The 21,594-nt window shown below is 52.9% G+C and overlaps 1 protein-coding gene across 4 annotated transcripts in view; it reads left to right on the forward strand.

Annotated features, from left to right (window-relative positions):
* PPFIA4 (PTPRF interacting protein alpha 4) overlaps positions 1 to 21,594 on the forward strand; it is a 52,390-nt gene that overhangs the window by 16,317 nt on the left and 14,479 nt on the right. For 2 of the 4 annotated variants that reach the window (XR_004057287.1, XM_010378821.2), the window contains exons 3-24: positions 223 to 324; positions 769 to 933; positions 1,217 to 1,291; positions 1,534 to 1,623; positions 2,238 to 2,429; positions 2,706 to 2,852; positions 3,113 to 3,247; positions 5,081 to 5,164; positions 5,436 to 5,567; positions 5,774 to 5,836; positions 6,529 to 6,620; positions 8,615 to 8,723; positions 10,624 to 10,832; positions 12,300 to 12,540; positions 12,994 to 13,029; positions 13,249 to 13,382; positions 13,661 to 13,830; positions 16,054 to 16,147; positions 16,644 to 16,725; positions 17,090 to 17,290; positions 18,016 to 18,078; positions 20,859 to 21,034. Coding sequence is in view for 2 of the 4 variants with exons in the window: in XM_010378821.2 (XP_010377123.1) it covers positions 223 to 324; positions 769 to 933; positions 1,217 to 1,291; positions 1,534 to 1,623; positions 2,238 to 2,429; positions 2,706 to 2,852; positions 3,113 to 3,247; positions 5,081 to 5,164; positions 5,436 to 5,567; positions 5,774 to 5,836; positions 6,529 to 6,620; positions 8,615 to 8,723; positions 10,624 to 10,832; positions 12,300 to 12,540; positions 12,994 to 13,029; positions 13,249 to 13,382; positions 13,661 to 13,830; positions 16,054 to 16,147; positions 16,644 to 16,725; positions 17,090 to 17,290; positions 18,016 to 18,078; positions 20,859 to 21,034 (2,792 nt within the window). In the remaining 2 variants the exon portion in view is untranslated. Of the gene's footprint in view, positions 1 to 222; positions 325 to 768; positions 934 to 1,216; positions 1,292 to 1,533; positions 1,624 to 2,237; positions 2,430 to 2,705; positions 2,853 to 3,112; positions 3,248 to 5,080; positions 5,165 to 5,435; positions 5,568 to 5,773; positions 5,837 to 6,528; positions 6,621 to 8,614; positions 8,724 to 10,623; positions 10,833 to 12,299; positions 12,541 to 12,993; positions 13,030 to 13,248; positions 13,383 to 13,660; positions 13,831 to 16,053; positions 16,148 to 16,643; positions 16,726 to 17,089; positions 17,291 to 18,015; positions 18,079 to 18,693; positions 18,721 to 20,858; positions 21,035 to 21,594 lie in introns of all 4 variants that reach the window. The other 2 variants (XM_030930451.1, XR_004057288.1) reach the window with 2 other exon arrangements.

The following is a 21,594-nucleotide window of genomic DNA, read 5'->3' on the forward strand; positions in this document are numbered from 1 at the left end:
TCTAACACATGGAATGAATGGAGGACCCAGAGATGTGGACCCCTATGGAGAAGCACATGCTAGCTACAGGTTTACTGACGTGCAGTGTGGATGGATTGGGATTTTGTGGGGGAGGTAGTGGAAGTAAGGGATGGGTGAGAGGATCCCATCGCTGACTTGCGCGTACAGGACACTGCTTTGGGGGTGAATCCCCAAGCACTGAGGGGCCTTGGGGGTTTTCAGGAATTTGCCACCTTAACCCGGGAGCTGAGCATGTGTCGGGAACAGCTTCTAGAGCGGGAGGAAGAGATATCAGAGTTGAAAGCAGAACGGAATAACACACGGGTAAGTGGGGATGACCTTGTTTTTGTGTGTGTGTGTGTGTGTGCGCGCGTGTGTGTGTGTGCATGTGTGCGGGTGTGTTGTGAACACCTTGACCAAGAGAGCAGGCAAGAGTGGGGCCAGGCACAGTCCTAGCTCAAGCCCCATCCTTCCCTCCTCCTGTCTCCCATCCTGAGGTGAGAATTACATCATTTAACCACCAGTGCTGGGCTCTTCACCTGTAGTTGCTGGTTCACAGAAAGCTCAGGGTGCTGGGGAGAGGCCAGGGCAGCCAGCTTGGGTAGTATCAGCTGGGGCAGCAGCTCTGTGCCCATTTGGAAGTATTTCAGTGTTTTCACAGTAGGATGGCTGTACTCATGTCTGCCTGAGGACCACGTGGACCCTGCTTGTAGCTCCTGGGGCACATGCTTACAGCCCTCCCTCTCACCCTCCCTTGCTCCCTGCCAGCTGCTTCTGGAACATCTGGAGTGCCTGGTGTCCCGCCATGAACGGTCACTGCGGATGACAGTGGTGAAGCGCCAGGCCCAGTCACCTTCAGGGGTCTCCAGTGAGGTGGAGGTGCTGAAGGCCCTCAAGTCACTGTTTGAGCACCACAAGGCCCTGGATGAGAAGGTGCCCACCTGCCTGCCAGCCCCCACATCCAGCCAGGCTGCCCTGGAGCCTCCCATGTATCCCTTCTCTGAGATTTCCACAGCTGGTATTTAGGGAATACTGGCTCCCTCCAAACATTGTCTTAACTTCAAGGTCCTCCTTTTAGGCTCCCTCCTGCAAATGTGCTTCTTAGTAGGCCCTTCACTGCCCTTGTGCTCAGTGATGGTAGACCAAGCCCAGGCTCTTCCAGCCCGACTCAAGTGGGGTCCCCCTTTCTTCCTCCATCTCCCCTTACCTCGAGCAGGTGCGAGAGCGGCTCCGGGCAGCGCTGGAGCGAGTCACCACCTTGGAGGAGCAGCTGGCAGGTGCCTACCAGCAGGTAAGCTGCCTGCTCACTCTCTGTCTGCAGCTCCTGGAAGTCCAGGCTGGTTCATCCCTGTGCCCTATTCTGTTTCTCATCGGATTTCTCCCTGCCATGGCTGGAAGCTGCTAGGCAAGGCTAGGCTCAGCACCTCTTTATAGGAGACACTTTTTAACTAAATCAGGGGCTTTGGAAGGGTCTGGAATGTATGGGAGGTTCTCTTCTCTTTGACGCATTGCCGTGGGACCTGTGCCCTACAGGTGTCTGCCCTGCAGCAGGGGGCAGGGGTGCTGGATGGAGCGGCAGAAGAGGAGGGGACTGTGGAGCTGGGGCCCAAACGCCTGTGGAAGGTAGGTCATGGGGAACTGTGTAGCCGGGATTATGTGTTCCCCAAGGTGGGAGGTTGGAGGCCCGGCCCTGCCTTAGTTCAGTAGACCAACTGCTTGAATTAAATTTGGGGCTTTCTCCAATATTTCCCCTTCTCCTTTCTTCTTCTCCCTACCCTGTTTGCAATGAAATCTGTAGATTTTTATTTTAGTGCTCAACACATGCTGGGTGTACGCTTGAATCTACTTGAGTTGTTAGTAGATTTGTGTGACTTGTGTTAGTATTTTTGTGTGACATCTGCCTTGTGTGGCAGCATCAGGCAAGATTCCTTCTCTCTCTGAGCCTTTGTTTCCCCAGTCATGCCCCTTTCTGGGTTACAAGAGGCTGGCATAACAGATAAAACTAGAAACTTGTTTTTCAAGAGAGACACAGGATAGCAAGGTGTTTGGTCATTGTCAGGAGTGACCTCCTGGGGCCCAGAGGGAGGCAGTTGTAGCCAGAGGAGTGCTGTGATGTTGGGGGCAGAGCTGTGACTTGCTCTGGGTGTGCTGTTCCTCCTCCCATCCCCTGGGATAGGGGAGTGGGGTGGGTGGGATGCTCCTGTGACTCACAGGGCTCTCTGTCCCTATCCCTGGAGGAGGATGCGGGCCGGGTGGAGGAGCTGCAGGAGCTCCTGGAGAAGCAGAACTTTGAGTTGAGCCAGGCCCGGGAGCGACTGGTCACCCTGACAGCAACCGTGACTGAACTCGAGGAGGACCTGGGCACAGCCCGCCGGGACCTCATCAAGTCGGAGGAGCTGAGCAGCAAGCATCAGCGGGACCTCCGGGAGGTGTGTGAGGGCACAAGCCGGCTCCATGACCTTATTGTGGAGGGTGTGGAGGGAGAGCCAGGCAAGGGCTCTGGGGCGTGAGACTGAACACCTGCCTACTTGCCTTGTTCCATTGTGGGGGGCAGTCATGGAAAGGGTAGGCCAAGGCCAGGAAACTGACAGGGGAGTGTAGCTCATGCCCCTTAATGGGTTCCAGTCAGCCAGGTGTGGGTGGGGAGACATAGACAGGGGCAAGGAAAGGCTGGTGACCATCCCTCTCTTCCCCTCTTCTCCCAGGCTCTGGCCCAGAAGGAGGACATGGAAGAGCGGATTACTACACTGGAGAAGCGCTACCTGGCTGCTCAGCGTGAGGCAACATCCATCCATGACCTCAATGACAAGCTGGAGAATGAGTTGGCCAACAAGGAGTCCCTGCACCGCCAGGTACCTCCTCGGGGTGTGGTGGGCATAGGCATTGTACTTAGCCCTGGAGGTGTCCTCGTGAACCTACTGGTGGTAGCTGAGGAGCCCCTGGGGTCCTGCAGGTCACCCTTTGAAAGGGGAAGTCAGGCATCTCGGGCAGCCAACAACCAAGATTGTCCCTTGCTGCTTCTGACCTGTCCTCTGCTCTCTGCTGAGGCTGGGGTGGGGGTGGGGGCTTCAGAGCTCCCTTTTGAATCACTTCACCGCCCCCACATTGCTAGTGTGAGGAGAAGGCCCGACACCTGCAGGAACTGCTGGAGGTGGCAGAGCAGAAGCTGCAGCAGACGATGCGCAAGGCAGAGACGCTGCCAGAGGTGGAGGCTGAGCTGGCCCAGAGAATTGCAGCCCTCACCAAGGCAAGTGGGCCAGGGGCCTGGGATCTGCCTCTGTCCTCCATGTTCTGAGCTCTCAGGGAGCCAGGCAGGGAAGGGAGTGCGCAGGAGGCGCACTGGGCCAGGAGCCAGAAAACTGCTTCCCACCATGTGATTCCAGGGAGCACACTGCCTTGTGCCTGTCAGTTGGAAGAGTAATCCCTGTCCTCATCACCCTGCAGGGATGTGACAATCTCATAAGAAGGGGTATAAAAGTACTTGAAGGAGAAGAAACTATGTTGATGCAAAGTGTTTTTTTTTTTTTAAATCCTCTACACTGTTGTGGTGAATACTTTCTTTCACTTGGGGCTGGAGTAGAAAGATTAGGAATTTCATCTCTGGAAGGATGAAACCCTAGAAGAGATATGGTATATATATCCCTGAAGGGGAAAGAGGTGAGAGTTAGGTTGAGTACATCTTTCATTGCCACATTGAAGCTTCTAGATCTAGGGACTGCCCCTGGTTATTTGAAGCCTGCAGTTTTAGGATGAAGAAAAGAGAATATAATTTTATTTAGTGGATACTTTATGAAGTAGTAATTCCTAAGAGGTGTGCTGACTGAAAACATAATAGGTTCCAGAAGAACCAGGTAAATGCATGGATGTAGACATGCAGGGGTTAATCAAAATAATTTAGTAGTGTTTTCAGCTGGTTAGCCTCATATGGGATCTTCGAACCTGTGGCGAGAAGGGCACTGGTGTTTAGGAAGCACCAGACACAGTGCTCAGAAGGGAGAGAGGCTGGCCAGCCAGTGTGCAGCTCAGCTGCTTCGAGGATGGAACCCGCAGCCTGGCTGTGTCCCAGCAGACCCAGGACCAAGACTGCTTCTGCCACTGACTGTCTCTGTGACCTGGGAAAAGTCATCCCCTCCCTTAACTGGGCCTCAGTGTCCTTATCACTATGGTGGAGTTAGACGGGATGGTCTCGGAGGTCTTTCCAGCCTCGATGAATGAAGGATTGGGTTGAAATCACAGCAGAGGATGTTACGTGTAGGCTGCTTAGCAGTCAGCTTTAGTATCTCCCAAAGCTGACATGAAGGCCTGGGCTGAAATGATTAATATAGTCAAGTGAGTCATCGCAGGAGGAGTTTAAAGAAGGATTTCCTGGCTGTAAGAGATGTGGCTCTCTAGAATATCTTGCCAGCAGAGACAGTAGGGTCTCCATCTCTGGACACCCATGACTGGAAAGGGAGACGACTACACCTGGGCTGGTTTAACAGCAGAGCTGTAACCATGCGAGGCTAACATTTGCTGAGTGCTTGCTATGTTCTCAGTGTTCGCCTTGGATTATTTCATTTAGTCTTTGTGATGGTCCAGTGCGCTTGGGTGCTGTTATTACCCACACTTTACAGTTGTGGAAACAAAGGCACATAGAGGTTTGGTAACTTGCCCAAGGTCACACGGATGGTAAGAGGGAGCCGGGATTTGAACCCAGGCAGTATGGCACGAGTCCATGCTCTTCAGTGTGGTTCTATCCATCTGGAGGCATAGAGGTTTATGGTAGCTCATGCTTTCAAGTGGAGCTTTTTCTGGAAGCATGGGGATTATTTACAGTCTCTTGAACTGCTAGCTCCAGGATGTTTTAGGGCTAGGCCTGAGCAAGGAGGAGGCAGGGGAGACCTGGCAGGTATTGAAGTACCTGGGAAGAAAGGCAATGGGGATGGTGGTCCTGCTCCAAGTTGATAAGTGGAGGCTGAACTTCATTGATACCGGGGGCCATGATCCCCAGGGCCACCCTGGCACCAGGGTGCAGGGGATATGGGGCCTGAGCAGGAGGAACAGAGATCTGCGGGCTGCACCAACCCATCCCTGCCCCTAGGCTGAAGAACGGCATGGCAACATTGAGGAGCACCTGCGGCAGCTGGAGGGACAGCTGGAAGAGAAGAACCAGGAGCTGGCACGGGTGAGGGCACCCGGCTGGGCCCTCAGGTCCCCTCCTTCCCCCAGGACAGGCTCCCAGGGCAGTCTGTGGAAGGGGCATGGAGGAAGGGCCTGGCCAGGGACACAGTCACAGAGAGTGGGAGGAGGCTGGCAGGTGAGGGGGAGGTGGTCAGGAGAGTGGAGAGAGGTGCTGCCAGAGGATGAGAAGAGGACAGGGGAGGGAGTTAAACCCCAGTGGGAGAGGGTGGTCCTCCCTAGGAGGGTGGCCTGGTGCGAGGCAGGTGGCTGTGCAGGTGCGCCAGCGGGAAAAGATGAACGAGGACCACAACAAGCGGCTGTCGGACACAGTGGACCGACTGCTCAGCGAGTCCAACGAGCGTCTACAGCTCCACCTGAAGGAGCGCATGGCAGCCCTGGAGGAGAAGGTGCCTGGAGGGGCGGGGTTGGGATGTGAGAAGTTAGTGCTGGGTGTGGCGGGGCGGGGGGAGGCGGGACTGCGATGGGCGCAGGTGGTATCTCACTGGGGTGGGTAGCCAGCCTGGAGAGGAGGGACTGAGACTGCACACCCGGAGGCTCAGGTCTGGATTGGGAGAGGAAGGCAGGGGCCTGGCTCACGGCTGCTCTCCCCCAGAACACGTTGATCCAGGAGTTGGAGAGCTCCCAGCGGCAGATTGAGGAGCAGCACCACCACAAGGTACCCGGCTGAGGCCAGCCCTGCCCAGCCTGGGAGGGCCGGGTTGTAGGGAGGAAAGGACACCCTGCTTTTAACGCTGCTGCTCTGATACCTGGCAGTGTTAGTGCATATGTTAGTGCACTACATGCGTTATTCCGTGATTTCTTATTAGAGCCCATCATAGTAGGTGCATCACTGCCCACAGGTAAAGAAGAAACTGAGGCCAGAAGCGTAGGGCAGAGGTGGACAGCAGAGAGGCAGGGCCCAGTGAGGGGCTCCACCCCAGGATTTGGAGGGAGCTTCAAACCCTGGTGCAGCCAGAGCCTGGTGATTCTGGGAGGATTTGCCTCCATCCTGGCCTTGGCAGTGTCTGTGAAGTCTGAGAGGGCGCTGGGGCCCTCTTGCTACCCAGCCTCATCTGCTGTGCGTTTGTGCATTAGTGAGGCGTCAGGAGGCCTAGACTAGCAGAGCCCTCCCCAGACAGACGCCCTCCTGGCCCTGCCCCTCTGCCCATCCTTCCACTCACTCTCTGGTTGGACCTCTTCTCTTTTGGTGTCGTCTGTGGGCCTGGCTTGGGGCCCCTGGCTTTGGACTTTGCAATACATTCTTCAGCATCTCCCCAACTCTGCTGTCCTCTTTGTCCCTCTCTGACTCCCACCCTCCCTCTCTGCCCCTCCCTGGCCCCCACCCCCACCCCGGGTCTGCTGGCACAGGGCCGCCTGTCTGAAGAGATTGAGAAGCTGCGCCAAGAGGTGGACCAGCTGAAGGGCCGAGGGGGGCCGTTTGTGGATGGCGTGCACTCCAGGTACTGCAGCGCTGGAGGCTGGGCATTCCAGGACGGGGTCCTAACGGACCCTACGGAAGGAGACTTCCTTCCAACAAAAGACTGCCCAGGACCTCAGGGTCCTCCTCCTGTTCAGGGTGGGACACTGAGGCTCAGAGAACTTGGTCAAAGTCACCCAGCTTACTTGGGCAGTTTGGGAGGGAACACCTGTCCTCTGAGGGCTGCTGAGAGGTGAGTCATCAGACAGTCAGTGCTCTGTCCCCGCTGTGGTAGGACATAGGCCATGGTTTCTGCTTCCTTGACAGAGGGCACACCCCTGAGAGAGGCCTGCACATCCCTTGCTTAGCCCTGTCCCACAGGCCCACTGGTAGGGAGAGCCACTCATTCCAGTTCTCTTGAGAGTCAAGGACCACCCAAGTTCAGGCAGCAGACAGAAAGGCAGCAGGAGAGATTGGAATGAAGCATCAGAAACTTCCTTACTGGAAGTTGAGATGCTATGGCGATCCTACGGTCTTGGCATCCCTTTTCTTGAAACCATTGTAAGAGATGGAGCTTACCTCCTAATGCTTGAATTAGGCCCATGTTTAGGGAACCTCTGGATTTTTCTCCACATTTTGTGGAGCAGTGGGTATTGAACTCAGACCTCGAGCCTGTCCTCAGTACCCAGGCCAGAGAGGTGGGGTGAAGACAGAGGAGACTGAAGTGGATGGTGCCACTCAAGGTTCATGGCTCTTGGCTGTTTTCTCTCCAAACCAAAGTCTCTTAGATCAGAACCCTTGCCGTTCCCTTTGATCATGTGCTTGCTCTATCAGGGAAATGGGATGAACTACCGTGAAGAAAGGTTAATGGAAATATGCATATGGATGTGTGTGGAGGGGCAGTGCTTGAAATAGAGAAGGGGATGTTGAGCTTGAAGAAGAGAAGCCCGCGGGTGTCTGGGGTGGGAGAGCCTTTAAGTACCATCTCCATGTTCACGAGGAATTATTGTATATGGGTATGAAGAGAAGCAAAGGATGGAGACAGGTAACAGTAGTTGGGATTTCTCCTACTTCTCCCATCCTGACCAGAAGAGACAACCCCTCAATTAGTAAAATATGCCCAACAGTACACCAAGCCATTTGCCACTGCTTGGCTTTTTTTTTAATGGTTGGGAATGCTTGGGTTCGACTAGAGAATCATTGGATACATCATGGAATTGGGGCTGAGTTGCAGGGAGAAAAGGGGAATATGCAGGAGCTTCCCTCTCTATCCAGCGACCTCATATGGTCTGTATAGACAATGTGTCCCTTCATTCTGGATTCCCTCAAGGGTTCCAAGTAGAAAGGCACAGGGAAGAAGTATCACTGGGGAGGCTTTCAGATATTCCAGGGGATTGTTGCTTGGGTTCTAAAATCTCAGGGTTGGAATAGACTCTTGGGGCAGTCAAAGTATTTTCTCTAGCTTGTGTTTCTGACAGTGTTAGGGCCTCCTAAAGCTTCCTAGGCATAAGGGTATGCCTGGCTTGAATTTTAACCAGGGACTCGGTCCAGATTATGGGGAGACCCAAGGAAAAGTGCTGGGTAGAAGACCAAAAAACAAACACCCTCAGAGTGAAAAGGACCTATAGACATCATCCATTCCAACCTCTCCCAGTGCCTGGAGCCCTCCTGCGCCATGTGTTTCAGATGGCCAGAGAGCCTCTGCTCGAATACCTCTTTGATGGAGAGCTCAACTTTTTAAAAGCCACCAGTTGCATCATAAGCCAACCCTTGCCATTAGAAGATCTTTCTCATGCCAGATGGAAAGCCACTCTCTGGAACTTTCTCCCCCGGCTCAGTCTGACCCCTGGAGCACCGGGGCATACGTCTGCTCTCTTGCTTACACAGCAGCCCTTCAGGCATTTATGACAGCTCCGTGTCCTGCTAAGACGTCTCTTCTCTGAGCTGAAGATCCCTTGACTCTTTGGGCCCACTGGGTGTGAGCTGGGGCTCTCAGTCTTCAGGGCCTGTCTTTTCTCTCCCCCATCACCGCTCAAGGTCGCACATGGGCAGTGCAGCAGACGTGCGGTTCTCCCTGGGCACAACCACACACGCACCCCCAGGCGTGCATCGCCGCTACTCGGCATTGAGGGAAGAGTCTGCCAAGGTGAGGGGGTGGAGGGATCTCCTCAGGGAGTTTGGGGTCAATTCGGCCGCGTGCCTGGCTCCAGTTACGCAGACGGCTGGTGTGTGGGGCAAATCCTTCCCCTTCCCTCCCCTGTGTCAACGACAGCTGCAGCCCTGGGGTTGAGGCCATCGTCAGCTGCAACAGCTGTGCCCCCCCCTTGCCTTGGCCTCCTGGTGGGCAAGAGGTGGGGGCTGGCAGGCAGCCAGCAGTCCCTGAGGCCCCACTGAAGTGTGTGTGCGTGTGCCTGGGCGTGCAGGCGTGTGTATCTGGTGGTTGGGCGTGGGGAGCGGGGGCGGTGCTTCATGGGTAAGATGGAATTGGCAAACTTTCTGGAACAAAAGCTGTGGTTCATGGGGGAGATGAGGGAGGGATGACAGGTTAACTGGCCCTTGGGATGGCACCTGGGGTTTTCCGAGAAGCAGCTGTGCGTTCATGCTGTCTGAGTCTGCCTAGGGAGATTAGGGGAGAATGAGGAAAGATATGGGGCAGAAAAATGCCGAGTTCGATCTTTTGGGAAAGTGCAATTATTCGTCATGTTCTGTCCTGAGTCCAGGTCCTCTAAATATCATTTAGAGCACTGGGGCATTAGAAGATATAGATGGAGAAAGAGGGAACTCCTAGTCTCAGGGGAAGATTCATTCTGCTCTTAAGAAACTCCTAGTCTGATGGGGGAGTCACAATCTGAAGGCGCCTCTTTTTCTTTCTCCCCTGACTTCTTTACTCTTTCTGTTTATAAGAACATAGCAGCTGTCCAGGAGCTGAGAGGCTGCAGGAGCCTTGAGGGGGAGTTAGGAGGCTTGGGTCATAGAGGATGGGTGTTAGAGTACCTTTCTGTCCCTGGCCCCCTTTCTTCCTTCTCTGCTCTTCTGGCTCTCCCAGCCCAGTTCTCTGCCTTCCCTTCTTCTGGGCCTTTGCCCGCTGGATAGGTTTGTAGGATGATTTCAGAGAAGCGGCCACCTCTCGGGGTTGGCCGAACTCTCCTGTGATGAGCTGAAACTCTGCAGAATGTCTAGTCAGGCCTGCTTGGCCTTTCTGGCTTCCTGGGTGTAGTCAGCCTTTGAGTGTGTGTGAATGGAAAGTGATAGTTTTTATATAGTGCTTGCTTTGTGCCAGGCACTGTGCTAAGGGCTTTACATGTATTTTCCTCATTTGATCCTCACAGCTATCTATGAGGTAAGTACCTTACCATCCCCATTTTACAAATGAAGAAACTGAGGTACAGAGAGGTTAAACAATTTTCCTGTGGTTGCACAACTAGTATTTCGTGGAGCTGAGATTCAAACCAAAGCAGTCTGTCTCTGGACTCTCTTCTTAACAGAGCAGTATTTCTTAGAATATAATGTGCAAACAAATCACCCAGGGGTCAGCCGGGCGTGGTGGCTCACGCCTGTAATCCCAGCACTTTGGGAGGCTGAGGTGGGCAGATTGCCTGAGCTCAGGAGTTCGTGACCAACTTCCGCAACATGGTGAAACCCCATCTCTACTAAAACACAAAAAATTAGCTGGGCGTGGTAGCATGGTGGCATGTGCCTATAATCCCAGCTACTCAGGAGTTTGAGGCAGGAGAATTGCTTGAACCCGGGAGGCGGAGGTTGCAGTGAGCCGAGATCGAGATCGCAAAACTGCACTCCAGCCTGGGTGACAGAGCAAGCCTCCATCTCAAGAAACAGACAAACAAAAACAGAAAACAAAAAACCACCCAGGGGTCTTGTTAAAATGCAGAAGTTGAATCGGTAGGTCTGGTGGTATGGCCGGAGATTCTGCATTTCCAACAAGCTCCCAGGAGATGCCAGTGCTGCTGGGTAGAGGTAGGGAGGGTCCTGCTCTGCAGTTATCTGGGTGTCTTATTACGACTCCTTTACCTTCCTCCTTTGCTAAGGACTGGGAGACTTCTCCATTGCCTGGGATGCTGGCCCCGGCAGCCACCCCTGCCTTTGACAGTGACCCTGAGATCTCCGACGCAGATGAGGATGAGCCAGGGGGTCTGGTGGGCTCTGCGGACGTTGTCTCCCCCAGCGGCCACTCAGATGCCCAGACCCTGGCCATGATGCTGCAGGAGCAGCTGGATGCCATCAATGAGGAAATCAGGTTAGGGCATGGCCGGAGGGCTTGGGGAGTACCTTGAAGGGCAGGGGGGCCCTTTGTGTTGGAAAAATCCTATATGGGTTTGCTCATCTCTTACACCTGCAACTTAGAATACCACAATTTAGGGACCCTCTGTGGGTCATCAGGCCTGCTGGCGCAGTGCCGGAGTGAGAGGAGCAGGGCCTCAGTGGACTTCTCAGGCTTCACCTCCCCTCTCAGGGCTTGCGATGTGGCTGGGCTCAGGAGGATGCACGCTGTGTTCCTGCAGCCCTGCAGCTGATCATAACCACTAAGAGTGTAGCTCCTGCTTACTGAGGCCAGCTCAGGGTGAGAGCTTTGTAAATGTCACTGTCCATCTTATCACAGTCCCTGAGGTAGGCAGCATGATCCCTGTTTTACAGACAAGGGAACAGAAACTCAGAGAGGTTAAGTGACTTGCCCAAAGTCACACAGAAGTGACACAGCCAGGATTCAAACTCAAGTCTGAACTTGGTCCACTGCACCATGCTTCCTGTCCCTAATGAGGCATCAAACGGAAACAGTGACAGGGAAAGTTGTGAAAACCTTCATTCTATCGTGCCTTTTTAATGAGTTTATTAATGTTGATGACAAACAGCAGGGCAATATCTGAGCTGGAGTGTATCAGAGCTTTATAAACTGTACAGGACATCCAGTTCAATGGTTCAGTGTATTGCACAGACCAGTTACAAAGAACACACACACACACACACACACACACACACACACACAGAGAGAGAAAGGTACAAACATAGGACCACCAGCTTTTTATTTTGCGAAGTAAAACATTAATTATAAGGACTATCTATTATCACAATCATTTTGCAAAAGAAAGGACATTTTAACATTCCTGAAGTAAGAAAGACATACTCAGAATAAAGGCAAGTCCTTCTTTGTGAAAGGGAGTGGGTATCTTTACTGGAGTGTGTGTGAGTGTGTGTGTGTGTGTGTGTGTGTATGTGCGTGCACTCCTTGCTCAGTGCCTCCCAGGCACACACGTGCACCATTTTCATTATTTCTCTCATTTTTCTGTGGAACAGGGAAAACCCCATCAGGGGTCAGCATCATTTAAAAGTCCTACACTTGGAAACTGCTGACTTATACCACTTCAGACATTGCATATGTTGGGAAACTGAGGCACAGAGAGCAAAATACCTGACTCAAGGCCACCCCTGTAGTTAGGGGTAGGTCAAGAATTCTGATTTTCAGGATGGTTTATGTTCCACTAACCAAACTGCCTCCTTCCCCAGCAGCTGCTTTTGTTAAACGGAGGGAGCAGGCAAGCTAACAAGAAGGAGACATATTTCTAAGCTCCAGTGGGACAGACAAAGCCTGCCTGCCAGGCCTTGTGTACAATGCATGTGGTCCTTGGTGGCGAGTGCAGGCATCGGCCCATGCTGCCCCGGTCCTGGCTGGGTCTCATGGTGAGATCTGGTTTTGCCTCCCTTCCAGGATGATTCAGGAAGAGAAGGAGTCCACGGAGCTCCGGGCGGAAGAGATTGAGACACGTGTGACCAGTGGCAGCATGGAGGCCCTAAACCTGAAGCAGCTGCGCAAGCGCGGTTCCATCCCCACCTCTCTGACAGCCCTGTCCCTGGCCAGCGCATCCCCACCACTCAGCGGCCGCTCCACACCTAAGCTCACCTCCCGCAGTGCTGCCCAGGACCTGGACCGAATGGGGGTCATGACCCTGGTGAGAGGCAGCTGAGGAGCAGGCCTGGCGTCACTGGGCCCTGCACTGGGGGAGGTTTTAAGGGATGGTAGGACTCATGTGCTCTCAGCTGGGCCTGCCGTCTTCTTCCCATGATGTGTGCAGACCCCGACATGTCAGGCCATCAACTTGTCCTGGGTTTGGGAAGGGCCTAGGTCATATCTTCTTTGCCCTCTCCCTTGGATGAGCCCAGACTGCTAAAGAAACTCACCCACTGCCCTCACCTCTTCCTTTCTTTCAGAAAAATAAGCCCTGGCTTGTTTTTCTAAGACAGCTTTTTTTTTTTTTTTTTCCTCCTCTGGTGTGATATTCTCTCTGGGCCTGTGTGAGGCATTGAATCCTATCTTCTCATCCTAAGACTACTGGGCTCCCCTGGGGTTGGCTCTAGGGCACGGAGAGGTTAAGTCCAAGCTTACCCATCCCTCTCTCTTGCAGCCCAGTGACTTAAGAAAGCATAGGAGGAAGCTGCTGGTGAGTGCTGCCTGATGGCCCAGGTACTAATGGGTTCACTGCTCCCATACCCTTTCCTTTCGGCTTCCTCCCCCAGGGCCCTTGAGTCTGAGTCTGAACTCAGAGAGGCACCCAGGGCCTCCCCACTGCATTTCTCCACGCTCCTCCACCTCTTCTGGGCTGGGTGGACAGGCCCGAGATCTCTCCCTCTATCCCCTGACGGCTCCACTGTCTGTTCAGTCGCCAGTGTCTCGGGAAGAGAACCGAGAGGATAAAGCCACCATAAAATGTGAGACTTCTCCTCCTTCCTCACCCAGGACCCTGCGGCTAGAGAAGCTTGGCCACCCAGCCCTGAGCCAGGAAGAAGGCAAGAGGTAAGTGGAGCAGACCCTACCTCCAGTCTCTCCATCCGCAGGGTCCTCTCCTCCCTTCCTCTGCCTCTGCAGGGACCACATCTCTCCTGTCCCAGTTTCCTGAATGTCTTACTTCTCTTTGAAACACCATCAGGGAAGGGAGTTCCTGTGTCTCCCTTGCCCCCATCCCAGTTCTGACACTTAATAGAAGTTCTTCCTGAGGTCTAACTTCCATCTTTCCTGCTGTCACTTAAGTATGTTTCTTCTTATTCTGTCTCCTTCTGGCTGTCACCCTATAGTGCCTTGGAGGATCAGGGCAGCAACCCCAGCAGCAGCAACAGCAGCAGCCAGGACTCCCTGCACAAGGGCGCCAAGCGCAAGGGCATCAAGTCTTCCATTGGCCGCCTGTTTGGGAAGAAGGAGAAGGGCAGGCTGATCCAGCTGAGTCGGGATGGAGCCACAGGCCATGGTCTCTGTCCCCTTCCTAACGGAGGTCTGGGCGGGCATTGGGGCATCAGAAGCAGGAAGGTGTACTTGGACTGGCCTTCTCTGCCTGCATCCGAGGGACCAGCTGGGGGAAGCCCCAGGCAGGTGACCTCAGATCTGCAGAAGCAGTTTTCGGTTAGAGCTATTCATGGTGGAATGGACTGCCTTATGAGGGGTAAGCTTCTGCCTCTACAAGTGTCAGGAAGTGGCTACATGGCTTTATTTGGCATGCTGTGGAAAGGTGTCCTGTATTGAGTGAAAGATTGGGCATCTGGGGTTTCTTTCAATTTGGAGATTTTCTGATGTACTGCGCTCAGGACCTTCAGGAGAAATCTCTTGGTTGTTTCTTTAGAAGAGTCAGTTCTTGATTAGAACTTATTTCTGGGTACATCTGGCCTCTGGGACTCAAAATGTGGTAACACCTAGTTATAGCTTTGTAGACATTAAATTCAAGGAAGCTCTTAGGCAAGTGTGGCATCGTTATCACCTCTATGATAGTATAAAGGTCTAGTACATGCTTGGCATGTGGTGAGTACACAATAAATGTTAGCTTTCATCTGCCCCCTCTCTTCTATTTCTTCTTTTCTCTCTTCTTTCCTGTTCCTCCACCTTTTCTTTCTGTTACCTATTCAGTCATTTGTTCCACAAACATTTATTGAGTAACTACTGTATGTCTTAGTAACAGATGCTGACCAATAGTTCATTCCTTCAAGGAGTTCAGTGTCTAATGAAAAGGAAGAAGTAAAGAGACAATTCCAGAACAATCTGTTGATAGAAATGTGCCCAGGGTGCTTGTGGGACTCAGAATTCGGCTATGGAATGGTGGGGACAACAGGGGTGGCCTCCTTTGGTAGCGACATCTGAGCTAAAGTGTGAAGGCCACATAGGAATTAGCTGAGCCAAGGAGAGGTCTGTGTGTGGAGGAGGGGATGGTCTGGGAAAGGCAAAGGTTTGTGGGTGTGAGAGGTTGGTATGTACTTATGCCTGTTCAGAGTTGAGAAGAAGGAGGGTGGGAGGATTGGGGAGATGGGACTGGACAGCTAGGCTGGGGCCAGCTGTAAGGGCCTTGCAGCATCTGTTTTTGTTTAAAAGTTCCCCTGAGGCAGTGGGAGCATTGATGATTTTGTGCAGGGGAGGAACTCATCAACTAGAATAAAGGAACCTTTGGACCCCAATGCATAATTAGACCTTTCTGCACCTCAGGAAGATGTGAATCAGAAGATAGCTAGCTGGCTGAGGAGGAGGAGGGAGAGCATGAGAGGAGGAGGTCAGAGAAAGAGGAAGGAGAAAGAGGAATTCGCTGAGACGGGGAGAGGTCTGTGTGTGAAGGAAAGGAGTGATCTGGGAACAGGGAGGAGGAACATGGCCACTTCCGCTCACAATATGGGAGTGTCAGCCCAGAGAATGAAGTCCAGCTCCTTCCCCCAGTCCCCAGGGGTGAAGGGAGTTGTGGAGCTGGCCACAGACAGGGGAAGCTGAAAGGTTTGATCAGGGGAAGAAGCATTTTGGGTGAAACCTTATGATTTCCGATGCTCTCCACACCATGCTGGCACCTAAAACTGAGACAGCACCTCAGATTCGTTTCTGGGTTACCCACACTTGTTGCGTACTGTGTACTATGTGGGGGTGACCAGGGCTTAAAAGAATTCTAAGATTCTGCCTCTGGCCATGAATTCTGTAGGGTTCTAGCATCAATTCAAGGAAATATTTAATAGAAGACAGAACTCTGCATGATCTCCTTTATGGTTTTGTGCAAGTGAATGCACCCAGAGAAGGAGGCCCAGAGATGCAGCTCTCAGGGTGTGGATTTCCCCACCCCTGACCCAAGCCAGGGTCATTCTTCTCTCTGAGTCTTGTAGCCCACTTGTGTTCGGGGCTCTGGGTTTCCTTTGCACCTTGGCTTGGAGGAAGGACAGGTTCTGTCTAGGATTCCAGGGTGGGATAATTTGGGTCCATCTGGCTGGAAAACACCCCAGGCTGAGGCTCCCAGGGAGACTCTCTGAACTGGGGATGACCTGCTTGATGCCATTATCTGAGACTGCCTGGATGCAGGACACTGAGCAGAAGCTCCAGAAATAATGGTCCCGTCAGGCCATGGGTTGTCCTCTGCTAAGGAGCCTCCTGCTGCTTCTGTTCCCCACCCCTGATCCAGGCAAGGGAGGAGAGGCAGAGGGGTTGGCTGATACACGCATCTCTTTCCTTGTAGTTCTGCTAACAGACTCCGAGTTCAGTATGCAGGAGCCTATGGTGCCTGCCAAGCTGGGGACCCAGGCAGAGAAGGACCGGCGGCTAAAGAAGAAGTAAGAGCCACAGGCCAGATTCTGCCAGGATGGGGCCCAGCCCCCTACGCACTTCCCTTCCCCTGGGCTGCTGTGAAACTGAGCTCAGGGACCCAGACCCCAGCAAGGCCCTTCCTGAACTGAGTTGGCCTGGTCCATATGGGCACAGCAGGGCTGGGAGGAGGTTCTTAGGATAAGCCTAGGGAGAAGGAGGCAAGGGAGTTATGGGAGAGTGACCTGGGTCCTGTGGGTCTCTGGCAGGGCAGATGGAAATCTAAGTCAATGTCAGGTCACATGCAAACAGAGAACTCCTTGCCCTCTGGGGGTGGAGAGGTGTTCCTGCCCCATTTCTTGTCATACTTCTTCTTCAGAAGAAGGAAGAGCAGAGCAGAGGAAGTCCAGGGTGGGGAGCAAGGGTTGTGGGTGTCCAGCTCTTGCACGGCCCAGTGGTCCCTGGAGCAAGAACAGTTAAGAGAGAAGGAAGAACTAGTGAGTCTGTTGTTCCTCTTCTTATAAGACACCAGCTGCTTGAAGATGCCCGCAGGAAAGGAATGCCCTTTGCCCAGTGGGATGGTCCTACTGTGGTCTCCTGGTTGGAGGTAAGCCTAAGCAAAGGGAGTCCACTCAGGGGTCTGGAGGGAAGGATGTTTGGGGTGGGCAGAGGGCTGATGTCCTAGAACTTTTACAGTGTGTTTCTTCCCTGCCAAGTGCACATGTGCCATACCTAGCATTTAGCCCCCCTCCCCCTCCCCAACACACACACATACCAGTCAGAGGACAGAGTTGATGCTGCTTTTAATCTGTAAAATGGGAGAGTGAGGATTTGATGACCTCCACATTCCTATGGTCTGCATTTGCTATTTGAGTCGGTGGATGAGGCCTGCCCCTTGCCCCTTGCTATTGCCAAACTCTTGGTGGTAGGGCCCAGGCCTTGAATTACCTCCCTATGCCTGGTGTCTGCAGCTCTGGGTGGGGATGCCTGCCTGGTACGTGGCAGCCTGCCGAGCCAACGTCAAGAGTGGTGCCATCATGTCCGCTCTGTCGGACACAGAGATCCAGCGGGAGATCGGCATCAGCAATGCCCTGCACCGGCTCAAGCTCCGCCTGGCCATTCAGGAGATGGTGTCACTGACCAGCCCCTCTGCCCCGCCCACCTCCAGGACTGTGAGTGGCCCTTCCCTTGCCCAGGACATTTTCAGAGGTCCTGCAACAGAGTTTGCAAAGTCTCCTGCTGGGCTTTAGGAAGATGGCAGCATTGAGCCCTGCCCCTTCCTTCCCATCCTCCCAAAGGGCTCTCCCTGCTCTTCAGGAGGATATGACGTTGATTCTAGGAGGATCCCAGCAGCCTTGGTTCCCTGCCTCTCACATACCACCCATGGGGCTCCATCTCCCCATCCCTACTCTGCCAAAATTTCCAGGTCTCTGGGCAGTTTCCAGGATGGGCTTTCTGGGGTTTTATATGGTTGCCAGGTTGGGGGAAACAAAGGGAAGAGGGCATTTGTGAATATTGTCTTGGTCCTCTAACCTCAATCAACACAAGAATGCAGACTGTTTCGCGGGCCCCTGGGGTGGAATCTTTCATTATTGGCCATCTTCATGATTGGGTCAGCCCCATTCCAGGTCAGCACCGTGCATTCTTAATCATCCGGGGAACATTTATCGCACGCTTCCTATGTGCCAGGCACTGTGCTAAGCATCGTGGATATGATGATAACAGAGATGTGGCTTCTGCTGTCCACTTGCTCAGAGCTAGACAGTGTGCAAGCTGTGGGCTGGGCCCATTGGAGGACTCGGGGAGGGAGCTTTGTCCTTGTCCTTTGGGCTCCCAGCCTGATGGGGATCCTGGGAACCCACACCCAGGACCAGCTGGGTTTCCTCTCTGCCTACAGTCTTCTGGGAATGTCTGGGTCACCCATGAAGAGATGGAAACTCTGGAAACATCTACTAAAACAGTGAGTCTGGCCCTTGGTCTTTGGCCCTGGGCCTGGGGTTGGGACTGATGACTCCCACAAGGATGAGGGAAAGGCTGAGGGCAGTCAGAGTGCGCTGCCATCGATCTCATGTGAGGTTGGTATCCCTGAGGTGTGATCTGCTCTTAGGGTGGAGGGTTGTCGGGAGAGGGTTGAGGCTGGGAGCAGTTTGTATATGTGTGGTCCTTCCCAGGAGGTCACAAGCTTGCCCTGGGCCACTGGTGTGCTGCAGTGGAGGAGAGTTGGGCTGGGGAGGGCTTTGCCCTGCTATGGACTTGAACCACAGGGTCTCTGCCCTTGTGCTTCCTCCCTGGTGGAGGAATGGGGAGTGCTGGGAGAGCTGGGCATCTTGCCTGGCTCCCAGTCAAGCCTGGGAGGTGTGTGTTTTTGCCACACACACATTTGCCCTGCCTCACTGCAAACATGGGTGCACACACCAACCTTGTGTTATCTCTTAACCATCCCGACAGGCTTTCCCCAGTCACCCAGCCAGATACTGGGACATCTTTTTCCTCTCCTTGATGGGGCCTAGGGTAGAGCTGATAGGTTTCTTGACTTTGCCTGTTTCCCCTAACACGCTGCACTTGTTCCTGCTAGGACAGTGAGGAGGGCAGCTGGGCTCAGGTAAGACTCCCTCCCCTGTCTAGAACCAGCTCCCAAAACTTCAGGACAATGTTCTTCCAGTAGGTTCTCTCCCCAGCAGGAATCTCTGAGTCCTTCTTCACATGAAAAGCCCTGGATACGGGTTCTCTGCTCCCATCAGAGCGCCCCCCGCCCCCACCCAGTACCCTCTATCTGCTTGTTCTGGTTTCTCAGGGTGGCAGGTGAGGAGCCCTGGAGGGCTGTGGCCCCTGCATCCCTGGCCCTTCTCCTCAGTCTCACCCTTTTCCTGGGAATAATGAGACCTAGATTAGTGTGAGTATTTTTCCTCTCGCTGTCCCTCTCAGAGGCACTCTGGTGAACTGAGCGAAGGTCTTTCATCCATTTCATGAGCAAACATTTATTGAGCAAATATAGGGATTAGGCCTTTCCTGACTCTCTGGATATAGAAGTGAAGAAAGCAAGCCCTCATGGAGGCGGTAAACAAATAAAGGAATAATATCAGTAAACAAACCATGTCAATAGGGATAAAAAAGACAGTCTCAATAAGTAAACAAATAAAGGGACACTATTGGATAGTGATGCGAGCTGTGAAGAAGAATGAAACAGGGAGCAGCACTGTGTGTATCTGCTCAGGGAAAACCTCACGAGCAGGAGACTGGCTGAATCATTCACGCCATAAAACACCCTTGGCGGCCAGGCGCGGTGGCTCAAGCCTGTAATCCCAGCACTTTGGGAGGCCGAGACGGGCGGATCACAAGGTCAGGAGATCGAGACCATCCTGGCTAACACGGTGAAACCCCGTCTCTACTAAAAATACAAAAAACTAGCCAGGCGAGGTGGCGGGCGCCTGTAGTCCCAGCCACTCGGGTGGCTGAGGCAGGAGAATGGCGTGAACCCGGGAGGCGGAGCTTGCAGTGAGCTGAGATCTGGCCACTGCACTCCAGCCTGGGGGACACAGCGAGACTCCGTCTCAAAAAAAAAAAAAAACACCCTTGGCAGAGGTGATTGGGGGGATCTGAGACATGGAATGTTAAATGAAGAATGCAGATCCTAAAAGATGCATGGAATTTGATACCAAAACTCAAAACCAAACAAAATTAATCATATATTGTTTAGGGAAATATACATGGATGATTGTAAAAAGTGTAAAACAGTTTTTTACAGCCAAAGGAATAGTCAGAAAACTCAGCATAGTGGTTCCCTTTTAGAGGGGCAGTAGGAGACGTGTGGTGACAGTGAGCATCAGTGTGCAAACAGTACAGTGTGGGTAATGCTCTGCTGCTTAGCTTGGTTGGTGTCCACTGTTGCTAACTTCATTTATATGCTTCATAATGAGCATGTTACATATAGTCTTGTGTGTATCAGCTATTACATTGTTAAAAGAGAACAAAATAGACTTTTTCCATCTAAAAACATCAAGTAAGGATAAGGGAAGAGTCGGGTAGGGTCGCTGTGAAAACTGAAGCTTTCTCAAGATGGGTGGTTAGGGAACACCCTGCCCAGGTCAGGAGGCGACGTCCACATGGCACAGGCCCTGCAGGACCACACGGCAGGGTGTGTGTGGGAAAGCAACAAAGGACCTGGAGCATTCTTGGAGCAGAGGCTCAGGCCTTAGAGAATGGGCGCTGCTGGCTATTCAGGCACAGGCCACCATCCTTTATTTTTTTCAATCTTCTGCCAACATTTAACTTCCTTGTTTCCTGCATAAAACCAGCCTTGTCCTGGAGTGAGACAGGCTTCCTTTGCCACACTGCAGGTCCTCTGTAACACAGCATCTCCCTTGGGCTTAGCGGGCTTGAGGCTCACTGAGAGTCAGGAAGGCACGTCTGCTGCACAATACCGCAAATGCAATCCAGAGTCAACAGGAAGGATTTCATATTAGCTGCTGCCGGGATAGCTACTTCTGTTCATTAGTGTAGATAATTGATATGTGAGTGGAACTGTATCATTTCGAGATCTTAAAAAGTTCCATTTAAAATCCCCACCTCCCGCCACTACCAGCCCCCTTATTGAAGATAAAACTGAAATTGTATTGGAATGCCCTTCCTCCCTCATGGGTGGAGGATGGATTCATGCATCTCCTAACCAGCTATACCAGCCTCAGCCTGCCGGCTCTACCTTCCTCCCCCATAATAGCCTTTTGCATCTTGTTTCCCTAGACCCTGGCCTATGGGGACATGAACCATGAGTGGATTGGGAATGAATGGCTACCCAGCCTGGGGCTCCCGCAGTACCGCAGCTACTTCATGGAGTGCCTGGTGGACGCCCGCATGCTGGACCACCTCACCAAGAAGGACCTGCGGGTCCACCTGAAGATGGTGGACAGCTTCCATCGGTGAGCGCGGCTGGGGCCCAGGGCCACCTCCCTCGTGGGGGCCTCCCCTAGCTCTGAGGGTCTGCCTCCAGGAACAGAGGTGCCTTCATCTCTTTCTGTGGCCTGTTCTGAATGGCAACAGGTCTCCCCCTTGGGAAAGTCTCCCTTGTCAAATCCTTGTCACATCCTGTAATTTGAGGATGTGATCCTCAAATTGACCAGGTTTCTGTCCTTATAATGACTAGGTCATTATGTCTAGTCCTAAAGACACAAAAAGTCATTTTTCTTTACCTTCACCTCTTTTGAGATTTTCCCCCAGGTCTGAATTTTATTGCTTGTCTTTGCACTTGCTGAATTTGCTGTGTTAACTCTGACAAGACTCAAACTGAACCTAGTGTTCAATTAGGTGTCTCATTCCAAGTTGAGGGGGAAGATCTTCCTGGGCCATTGCCCTGCTGACATCCCAGATCGGAACCTCTCCGCTTTGGGCTCACATCCTTTTTTATAGGATGTCATCCAGTCCTCTCCTCCTCTTTGCTGAAAAGATCTTCTGTTCAAAAGTATCTGCGGCACAGGTCCCA

This window comes from Rhinopithecus roxellana, chromosome 1 (assembly GCF_007565055.1).
Source record: "Rhinopithecus roxellana isolate Shanxi Qingling chromosome 1, ASM756505v1, whole genome shotgun sequence".
NCBI lineage: Eukaryota > Metazoa > Chordata > Mammalia > Primates > Cercopithecidae > Rhinopithecus > Rhinopithecus roxellana.